General features: G+C 38.9%; 1 protein-coding gene across 1 annotated transcript; it reads left to right on the forward strand.

The window, feature by feature from the left end:
- The first annotated feature begins 398 nt into the window (after positions 1-398).
- Positions 399-11,079, forward strand: LOC145777184 (uncharacterized). The gene is made up of 8 exons (XM_082588506.1): positions 399-1,317; positions 1,474-1,599; positions 1,733-1,855; positions 2,301-2,452; positions 3,149-3,210; positions 6,694-6,744; positions 7,456-7,546; positions 7,934-11,079. The coding sequence occupies exons 1-8, from the start codon at positions 496-498 to the stop codon at positions 8,793-8,795; spliced, it is 2,289 nt and encodes a 762-aa protein (XP_082444632.1). The 5' UTR covers positions 399-495; the 3' UTR covers positions 8,796-11,079.
- Positions 11,080-11,737: the final 658 nt, after the last annotated feature.

The following is an 11,737-nucleotide window of genomic DNA, read 5'->3' on the forward strand; positions in this document are numbered from 1 at the left end:
GTAAAATTATCTTCATTTACGTTAAAAAAGCTAGAACAAAACCTTTTTCACCGCATTTGGAACATCATTGGTTTTGCAGACAAACTTTGTTAACTGTTTGAGTGTTTGTCCGACCCAAGCCACGTCATACATCACGTTTACTATCTACGAAAATCCACTAGCCTATTCCATCAGTGTAGTTTCAAATACTAGTCATATAGCCAATATCCTTAGATAGGTGGTTTAGCACATGGTCTGTTTCAGATTCCGTTAAGTCGACTATTCTAATCTAGTTATTCCATTATATTTTTATATAAAACGAAGTTGGCCTGTGTAATTCAAGCGTAGGCTACCTATGCATCGTGTATTTAATCAAAATATAAACTTAATACATGATTTTTTCTCTAGGAATGTTTTGATAGTGTTGTTCTTCAAGAACATGCAATTCATGTCTACCTGTTGCTCTTAGCTTGAAAATGTGCTTTTATTGAGTTTGGTGCTACTAGAAACATCAGCATGCCGATAGACAACTTAACATCTCAAACCCAGTCTCTTCCCGTAATGGATATCAAACCTGACCCTGATGCTGAAAAGCCAAGGATTCTTAAACAAGCCATCACCTCTATAAATGGAAAGCCGAATTTATTAAAGTTGCTGAATAACTACAAGGGATCCTCGAATAAAAACGAAGTTTTCAAAACCATCGGCAACCGCATTGTAATTCCTATGAAGGTCTCTGTCTCAACCAAAAAACTTGCGGAAATTGAGTCTGGCGGTTCGACAAAAACTATCCAATACCAGCCTTCTACTTTCCAAATGGCGTTGTCTCCAAAACAGCATCAAAATGCACCGTCTCATACCATAGCAAAGATATCTTCGTTGAGCGCTATACAGAATCACAACGAAAGAAAAAAATTCTTTCCATCTTCAGCAACCGTCTTCTCAAAAGTTATTTTAAAGGGTACAGCAGACTTGAAAAGCAGTTTTAATTCCTACAATGGAGATTTACGTCCATTTGTGACTTCTGTGCCGCTTGATTCCTTTCCACGCTCTTGGAATGATGATCAGGAAAGCACCATGAGTTCAACTGATTCTTACAAATTAAATACATCCATGAATTCAAGCAAAATGTCGGATTTTGACGAACAGTTTGATGAAGACGACGACCTGACTTGCTTGTCGTGGCTCAGCAGCAATAACAAAGATCTGATCGACACTATACGAAGATGCAATCCTGACGATCCCGGGATAGGAATGAGTGGAGATGAAATAGAAAACGAGGAAAATCACCCCACCAACAAATCCATTTTTCTCGCCTCATCTCTAATAAACCGACAGGCAAGTGCTTTGTGAAATCGCTCAAAAGTTGCTTTAAATGGCCTACTAAAAAGTGTTTTTGTTGAATAAATGCGTTAGTTTCACAATAGTGATGATAAAAAATGAACGCAATTTGTAGAACGTTGGCACAACGTGTAAAGGTGACATTTATTTCAGAATGCTGCACCTTCTCAAATAACAAACGATGTAACTTACAATCCTATGAACAAGCCGCCATATTCCTTCAGTTGCCTTATTTTCATGGCCATTGAAGATTCTTACCTCAAACGCCTTCCAGTGAAAGTGAGTGCTGTCATGGAAAACTGTAGATTTTTTGTAATTGCTGACGTGTTTTATCTTGGGTCACACTCACACGACGCTTTAGTTAGACGCAAAATGAACGCTTTGTATTTGAAGATGAATCTTGTTTTCTTAGGATATCTACACTTGGGTATGTCGCCATTTCCCATATTTTGAGACGGCCCCATCTGGTTGGAAGAACTCGATCAGACACAACCTTTCGTTGAACAGATGCTTCAAAAAGGCAGAGTGCAGAAAGGTAAGCTACTTCTGTATTTTTTGTCTGTTTAGATTTTCTCATAGGTAGGTTAAGTTGTGAAAAACTCGCTTGGTTCATCAACAATTCTGAGATGGCCTTGCAAGGTTTGGTGTCTCAGCTGGGTGTTTCTTTGCAAGCAAAGTGGCAATTTTTGTTTTGTGCTACGCTTTCACGGTCTGTGGATTTATACCATGCCTACAAATGTCAACAACCCTCAATTTACCCCATTTCATGTGCATGTCACCTGTTCTGTATATTTCAAAGCTGCCAATTTTGTTTCAGTCAGCTTTCTGAATCTCTGTGCTGCTATGGAAACGTTTATCAACCAGAAATCTGTCAATGCACAAACTTTTCGCCACATGTTTTACATTATTTTTTGATATGTTTAGATATTTTTATATTAGACTTTATTCCTCGGCGTCACAACTTACAAATGTTTCCGCAGGACAGCGCCAAGGGATCACTTTGGTGTATAGACCCTGCTTACCGACCTAATCTAGTGCAAGCCTTGAAAAGAAGCCCGTTCTATCCTTACCTCCATCCAACCGGTGTCGTTCAACCTTTATCGCTGAACAATCTTGCCAATCTCTTGCCAGGGTGAGTGACGATTGCAGAATACTTACGAACTTTTTTTTTCGATTATGCATTCAGTATTTTCCAGTTAATCTAGTTCTTTTTGAGTTGATTTCATAGCATAAGACAGCCATCAGCAGTACTGGGGTGAAAACTCTTGTTCACTTGTTTCTTGTCTTGCGCGTTTTTGCCAAAAGAATATTTATCGGTTGTTTATTGTTGGTCCTGTCATAACTATCAGGCCTTTTTTACACATAGCAAACTTTGAAAAGCTAAATTGCAGTATTGAAACCAAAAGGTCAATAAAACTGCCCGACTTTGCAGACTGTGGAAGTGTTATCACAAGTTATCTTAATTGTATCTATTGGTCAAACAGAGTAGGCCAAACTTTGTGCTGAGTGTGCAATACTTATCGTTCAAGGGTTGAGTTAAACAAAGTGACTCACGCAGCAAACAATAAACTTCCAATCAACGCATTATTCTCTTATCACATGCTTGTGTTAATTATCGTGTGTTTGCTTACACTAGTGCTCCTATTTGCTTCCAGCGCACCCATAAGCTGAGTAGTGAGTAGCCCTCTAGCCAACATGATGCTGTCTCATCTAGCATAATCCCTCGTTTTTACGCCTTGATTCAAGGTCTGCAGAAGTCGAATCAATGTAAAAAAACGGGTTTTGCTGGTCAGGGATGTTATCATTAATGTTTTCCTGTTTCATGTAGAACACGAACGGGACGGGTGCCATCTTGGAGTCCATCTTTGCGCCTGCCTACTTTATGGGATGGTAAGTAGCACATGTAGCATCAGATGCTTCACAACCCGTCAATGGTTATATCTATAAAAGTATTTTAGTCTTATTCAATTATTTTTCCACTTTAGCATATGATATATTGCACTTACTATTGTACAATGGGCAAAAGAGAACAAGGCGCTGAGAAAAGAATTTTCCAGCAATCGTTTTTGTTGTTTCCTTAAAATAAATATTGGTTACAAATTGCTGAATTAAAGTTAACACAAACATATATTGCATACGCGCTGTGCTGACTCGAGTGTCGTCATGACTTCAGTGGTGTTTTAGTTTCGATTCAAAATAACGTTGATAATGACCAGCAGCTCTTGGGGTATCTATGATTCCATTTATCTGATTCTGAGTAACAAACCGTAATGGTTAGCTCATCAATTTCTAACAAAGAGCGAGGTTTTTGATGTATTAAAGTTTACGGCTCTGTCGTCAATGTGATGATGCCTGGCTATACAGCGTTTTATTGACGTTATGAGACAATCGGTTTTTGTATGATAGGTGGTGGGTTGGATAGCCCTTCCATCACTCGCCAATGTCAAGACATTGCTCGATGTTCACATTTGCGTCCGGCTGCTGTGGCAACCGATTCGCTGCGTAGTTTTGTGGGTGACATCACTGCATGGTTACATACACTTCAATGCCGAGTTATCGACTTTGACGCCTTTTCAAACTTCAGTTCCTAATTCGACCATCTCACCTTTATTTTAATTGATGTACTGAAAGGGTGGTGGATAATAATTTTATCATCCAAATTCGCTTTTCTGTTACAAAAATGCTTTAACTATTTTTTTACTGTCTTGATATCATACCTTACTTTTACACCAAACATTTATTTTTCTTCATTGTTTGGTCTGTCAATGTGCTACCCGTGGCTAGTAAAAGTAACTTATTCGTTGAATGAAGTAACTAGGCTACTACCCAGGCAGGAAAAAGATTAATAGTCAATTTTCTTCACATTTTGTATTTCATAGTGCGATTACTACCTCATGTAGCTGTGCAGTGTGCATAGATGTAGGTAATATTACAGGAAGAAACCAAGTATGCTTTCCGCGTTTTGCTTTGACTGACGATGATTTGTACAAGTTGCTAAGTAATTAAGATTTATTTGTACAGACGAATACATCGTTACTAATAAGCTGGATTTTTCCGCAATAAGATATCACATCTTGTTGAAACTAGCTCAATTTGACGCAGAACAATATCACATAATACGTTGTTGCTGATTGGTTTGTTTGTTGATTGTCTTTCAGTTATTGTTCATTTTGAGGTGAGCACTGAGCAGTAATTTTCAAGTTTTACTTTGCCAGCCATGATTTTCATAGAGCCAAACGCTTTTTTGCTGTCAATTTCACCGCAAGAATGTGGATTTTGCTTTTTTTCAGTCGCAATGAATTGAACAAATTGCAAACTTTTTCAAAACTTTAAACGAAAATTTAGGCTAAGTTGAAACAATTCTCTGTGTTCCCATTTTTGTCTCGTGCTTGTCGTGACGTGTGTTTGCCATCGTCATTGCTGTTCATGCCCTTGGGGCGAGCAATGTTACGCTTCATGGCCCTGTGGGATTACGCGTTGCCAAGCAACTCGACGAAAAATCGAAGCACATCGCCAATTACAGCGCTCATGCTCATGGCGGTTAGGCGGTGCAATATTTTGGCTTTGTGTTTTCGATGAATCTCGGCTGATGCTGTTGTTTGTTTCGATTTTTTTTCTATCTGATTCCACGTTCAGTTGATTTGCGCATCGACTAAGCTGAGTGGATTAATTAGCAGTCTTGTAATCATGCAGCGTGGATTCTTTTGTTTAGTCTCAAATCTCAATATACGTTTTGTTCCATTAAGTTGATGGCTTGAAATTGTAAGTTGCTGACCTGTTTATGTTGCGCAGTCCTTGGGTGTCGTTTTGTTGCCTATTCCGGCCTTATTATTTATAATATCGGTACGATAAACTACCAGCTAGCATTGTGTGTTTTATTGTTTTGTATATCGTTTTATCCATTGCAGTTATGGGTTGCTTTCAGCGATTTACAAACCATACAGCTTCAGCGCAGCCGTTTGCAGGCACAACCGAGTACATTATTACCTTATAAAAACGTCACCTCAATCTTGAATGCTCAGTGAGAATAATCTTTAGTTTAGAGCCAATTTTATAAAACCTTTTATGGTGCGACCCGACAAGGCACCGAACAACTCATATTTACCCAATCAGAGGCGGAATTAATCTGGGTGGAATGTTTTGTTTAATGATTAGTAGAATTCATCCTATTCCGCGATTTCATTCTTTTTGTTTCTCACCCTGTAGCCAGCTGCGTAAACTTGATGGTTGGAAACCCACCACACGTTGCTAGGTTTCTGTCCAACTCACTATGTTTGTAATTCCCTCCATTTTTCAAACTTGCTTCCGTAGCGCTTGTGTGGTGGAGAGATCAAGTTTCATCTCCCCTTCAGCCCTTTGACGAGCCGAAAATAACCGAATATGTTGGCCTCACAAAGAAAGAGGCTAATCACTTTACAATTTAGCCTATTTTGGAGAAGAGGCCTGTTAGTTAATTTGTCGAACAATCTCTTACTCTGCAGACTTTCAGTACTTGCAGTGGTGAACTTTTTGTGTCCTCGTTTCGTTTTCGCTTATAAGTGGGGCAACTTCTTGTAGGTGTAAATAAAATGAAAAATTATATTTATGTTCTCACATAGGTTTCTTTGCAGCCTTGCTTTTATGTGCGACAATTCCAAACCGCAAGTCCGCAGCCCTCGAGTCATGGGATTTAATCGCTTTAAAAGCCAAATTCATTCAAACGTTCTTGTGGAAAAATCACAATCTTAGTCAAGTTTACCCAGCATGTTAAAGCTAGCGCACGAACTTTTACAAAGTCACAAATCATCTACGTTCTATCCGATGATCTAAACACACGTTTGTTTTGATGTTTTTTTTGCCATGATTTAAACCTTTTCCTGACACGAGATTTTTATTTTATTTACCCCTTGTCATTTCATTAAAGTAGCGGTATAAAGATGCGTTTGAAACAAAAAGTTGCGTGACAAAAATCTTGCAAAAGATCGCAAAATTTCCATAACACCGTTCTACTTCGCACTTAGCAAGCATAGAATGGGATGGTTAGGCTTTCCCGCCACACTGCATTGAGTTAAATACCACGGGGTGTATTGTGTACCAACGCCGATTAGCACAATTCACCAGTAACACACAAATGCAATGTCACTGGACGTACGTGTCAACATAAAATGACTAGATAATTTCGCCACTTTCACCTTCACAGCAGCTGTTAGTGTACTCACGCCTGCGCCAAGCGACTTTATGAGCGGCGTCTGGTGATGAGTTGCTGCCAGCACAGTTCAGTTTGTGAATCAGACGAAACCTCGATCTAAACCTTATCTCGTTTGAAAAAGATAAAATTTTACCTGTTTTCTTTATCTGTATTTTATCAAAGATTTACGTTTGTGCATTTTTTAGATCCAGATATGGCTTCAGCTGCTCTTAACTTGATGGGGTTGCGTAGAAATGGTAAGTTTATGTCCATTAAGATAGCCGTTTACTGTACTTCTTTCATTGCCTGTGTCTATGTGCTGAAATATCGACTTAGTTACCCTGTTGGTGAGACATACATGAATGATGCCTCTAGAAATAATTTGTGGATTATAATTCTAAATTTGAATATCGTTCAAAATGTGCCAATGCTGGATATACTATATCATACAGTGTATAATGCTTAAACATGACCCAGGAGCTTTCTGCATGGTAAGCCCAAAATGCAATTTCACGATTCAGCCCCCTCTTCCCAAGAAACAGAGACATTACCATATTGTAGGTTTCAACGTCTATGCCGACTTGTTTCATCAAGCGTTAAATTTATTCAAAATACTGTAAAGGAAATGTCATGAATGTTTCCTTTGAGTTTTGAAAATATGTCTTTGTTTTGCTACGGAGCTTGCGGCTGCATTATCAAACTTATATGGAAATCAGCAACCCACTGCAATTCTCAAAGAATAATCTGACTGCAAGTAGCTGAAAATCGCAATGCGTTATCGATAAGAAAAATTACGCTGTATTTGGTTTTTGTATTAGTGTACTGTATAGGTTATATTTCTTCCTCATATGTTGAAAAGATACGATCATTTCATTGTGATATTATTTTACGTCCACCTACTGTTTACTCCACCAAATTCTTGCTTCTGTTGATAATATTTCATCACTCTAATCGTGAATTCCCTGTAGAAAATATACCGCCGAAGAATTCGGAATCGATCAGCAACACCTTGGAAGAGATTCTTCGGGATGCGAAGTGGATGGCCGATCCTGACAATAAGTAAGATCCAGAGTGCTTTTGCATAAAAGTTTAGGGTGAATAATGAAAGAATGTAGAAGTTGTCATCATAACAAAAAATATTGTTGTCAGATTACGGTGCTCTGTCACATAAAGACGCTCTTGGAATGAGGGGTTATCCTTGCCCGAACCGTCACACCGCGTTTCCACACAAGTTTTATGTGGGGTCATGTGTGGGAGTTAAAATAGTAAAAAAACGGCGTCATATGATGTTTGAACAGCTTGTTATGGGTTGTATTTGCATTGCAGAACATTGTTTTGTTTTTTTATTGAAACTAAGAAATGGTTAATGTAGTAATGGAACGACCTATCACTAAATGCCACTGCAGGTTGCTGATTTGTTGAGTGATAACTTTTATTGTCGTTCAGATTTTCCCAAAATGAAGACAGCAACGAGATGGTGGGTACTGAACCGGTAGTTATATGTGGCTCTCAACAGGATCATCTCTACACGTGTCCTCCTCCTGCTAAGAAGAAAGCGAAAAGGGAAGACACAAGATGTCGGTCACCTGAGAGTGACAAATCTGCTCCGGATGCTGCATATGAATTTGAAACGGCTGGTTTCTCTGGGGATGAGCTGGAGAGTGGGATCATGAGAGGGGTCGCAGACGAGGTCGTGGTAGATGAGAGCGACGCAGAAGCTCAAAGCCTTTTCGACAGTGGGTTTGGAAGCATGAAAAAATTTGATGTGAAAAAGGAAAAGAAAAAATGCAAGGTTGAGAAATCGCGACCCCGCTCGTCGTCGAGGATAAAAAAGCCAAAGAATCCCGTGAAGAAAGTGACCAAGTCCAAAGTAACTTCGGCAAAACCGCAGACGCAACCTTCGCTAAAAAAGACTTGGAAGTCGCGACGGCGCATAAAAGTTCGCATTAACAGCCGACATTCTGTCAAACGGAACAAGGATCCGAAACAAAGAGAAAAGAAGAACAGTGATGTGGACAGTGGTAAAGACTCTCCAAAAGTAGATCGCTATTCCAGGAGTAGACGACTCAAACAGAGAAGCTACCGCAAAGAGAACACTTCAGATTACCACACACGGTCATCTTGTCACAAACTTTTGGGGCAGGACAACGAAGATAAGAAGAGATTGATGAGTAATAGAAGGCGAAAGAGACTCGTGAGCAATCGGAATGAAACTACGGATGAGGAAGAGGAGATCAAGAGAGCAGCTGGATCTCTTCTTCGCCTGTTTCAATCGTCGATTTGTTCAAGCAAAGTTGCCACAGATTGAACAATTTGCCACAATTTGAAGGTAGGTCTTGTGACAATTTGTCACTTCGAATTTGACGTATCTGGAACATGGGGTTTGCTTTACCTACGTGTAAAAGAAAGAATTTCTACACTGGCTGTGCTGTTCTGCAAGACACTAACAACCAAGACTTTGTTACAAGTTCTCATCTCAGCACAAGATTTCTCGCAGAAGAACAAATCATGAAGGTGTAACTAGTGCTGGCAACCGACTAAAAACGTCCTGAGCGCAAAGAAGTAAATTGACGCAGTTTTTTTCCCACTGCTATTGCTGTAATAGTATCTGTAGTTTTATTCTCAATCATTGTTCTGTTTTTCTTGCAATAACTTAATTTTCATTATGAACTATAGTATAATGCAACGACCTAACTGTAGAATCTCGTCACCATATATTTGAGAAATCATATTGAAAATGTAGTTTAGATCGTTTTCGGTTCTTATGTGGTTCCTCGTGCAAGTTCCTGCAAATGAACGCCTGACTTCCACTCCGGGATCCACTCACGCGTGGAGAAAAGACTCAATTTTCCACAATCATAAAAAACTGAAAACTCATCAATTTAACTGTTCACTAAACACTGTCCAATCTATAGTCTTGTGATTGACCTCGTGTGTTTAACAACTTTCTCTTGAAATTCATAGCGGTGAAAACGTTAGCGCGGAAATAATATGTTTTTTATGAAAGTGAAACTCAATGCGTTTGGTGGGTTAGAACAGTGATGTAAAATTATTTTCAGTAGATTCCCTAACAATAAAATCCGTGATTTTTACATTGATTCAACGTCTGCAGACGTTGAATCAATGTAAAAATGACGGATTTGCTGTCTGGGTTATTGTAACAACCACATTAATGACATTATCACGCTGCTATGTAACGTAGTATCTTTGAAATGCAGTTTTGATTTCATCGCTTTTTCCTTTCGAGAACTGCCAGCCGCGCACAGCCGTTTGTTTTGTGCCGCTTGCCATTGCTGCGACTCGTACATTTTCTTTTTAATTTGCGTTGTTCGAATGTCGGAAAGATGCTTAATCAACGTAAGGTCTTGAGAAAATGTGGTAAGATTGTCGCCGACCAGTTACTGTCCTGACTATTTGTATGTATTTCCAAACTGATGTCATTGTTGATCTCTTTCGTTATAAACGAAGCAGGCCTGTGGAAGTCAAACCAGTGGTACCTGTCCTACACCTGACCAGGGGGACACACGAATCTCCATCCCTGGAAGAAGGTGCGCACTCTGAAGTGTTTGTCAGTAAACTATCCTGTGTGTTTATTTGACGTCGTCAAGCGTTTTATTCATGCAAAAATGTCCAATCTTGCAGTGTTTTGATTTTTTTTTGTGCAAAAGTAGTGTGCGACCCTATGCTGCAAAAACAACTTGAACATACTTGATTTCGCTTGTTTTTTCAGACTTGCAAATTTTTATTTATGTACATCGTCTTCCTCCTTTGTTAGTGTTTATCTTTTATTTGGAAAATTTCTTATTGCGTAGATTGATCAGAAGGAACTGTTTAACCAGGAATGGTGTGCGTGGCCTTTCTTTTTCTTCATATTTCATGCTTTCCTCCATTGGCTTAGATTATAACCGAGAAATAAGTAACAAGTCATTCAGTCAAAACCTTCCCGAATTGAGCTGCGGAATGTTCCACCCAGAAAAATTACGTTTGAGCACCTGACTATCCCGCAAAGGGTGAAACAGGCTGTAAAGGTTACTTTGATATAATAGTGATTCAATTTACTTTTTCATATCTATTCGGATGTAAAACGAAACGTTTGCAAGCTAGGATACCATTCATCAGCATTGTGCATGTCAATGATTGGGTGTTACCTGCAAATGTGAAAAATACCTAGTTACCTACGCTTAACCAAAAACAATTTGTCCTTTGTTGACACAATTTGATCCAATTTCAAATGGAAGTTTAAAGAAACTTGAAAAATTATGAATTCAAGCAGCCAAAGGTTCTAAACACGTTTGGTCGATAAAAGTAGACGTGTTTATTATTGCAGATTTTTGAAACTAATTATGCATTCGATGTACTGTATATTGACTGCATTGATGCGTTTTCTTTTACTTGAAAGTTCTGCAAAGTTTTTTTTTTTTTATTGTGTCGGAAATTACAAGCCTCAAGCACAAGATGTGAAAATATTGGCAATTTGTGTCGTTTTTGCGAGCTTTGTGACGACCAAGACATCAACATCCGTCATTTTTACGTGCTTGCAACACTTTATCGTGAAAGAGAAAAGAAAAATAAAAGCGTTTTTTCGGAGTTAATCTCTCGTTTGAATTTGTGCTGCGACTGCAAGATAAGTTTGCAACCTACAACTCTAGAAACCTTTTGACATTAAATCAGCAATGACTGATCAAATTTCCAATGAATCTGGTTGGGGTAACTAGAGTGATATGGGACGCTTAAGCTTACATTTAAAGTCACCCCACTGTCGACAAAGGTAACGCTTTCATTCAGCTGCAGTTTGTACTGATGGAAGTGCTTCATAGGATGGTGTTTGATAGAAAGGCACTGTACCTTCTCTGATAAACTTGGTCTACTGGCAGTTGCCCTTTTCTTGAGGTAGCTAATATATTTTAGGATATCTTGTTTGGCTGGTCCAGGCAAGGCCGTTGAGAGGATGATTTTAGCCTGGTTCCAATAAGATCCTCGGTGCCCCAAAATCAAGACACTTAAAAACAAACAAGCTATCTTCAAAACAAAACTTTGAAGAGGTTGTTTCTGTAGCGAAAAGTAAGTTACTCCCTAAAAAGCATGAGCTGTCTCTAAAAAACACAGATAGATTGAATGGAAAAACCTTATACCTAAAGGACATGCGACCGTTTTTCAAGTTACTTAGCCATCTGGATAAGTTTTTGCTCCCTAAAATAATACAGAAAATCACCTCTGTTATATTGACGCTTAGGCTATAGCCGAATACTG

This window comes from Aplidium turbinatum, chromosome 1, assembly GCF_918807975.1.
Source record: "Aplidium turbinatum chromosome 1, kaAplTurb1.1, whole genome shotgun sequence".
NCBI classification, from domain to species: domain Eukaryota; kingdom Metazoa; phylum Chordata; class Ascidiacea; order Aplousobranchia; family Polyclinidae; genus Aplidium; species Aplidium turbinatum.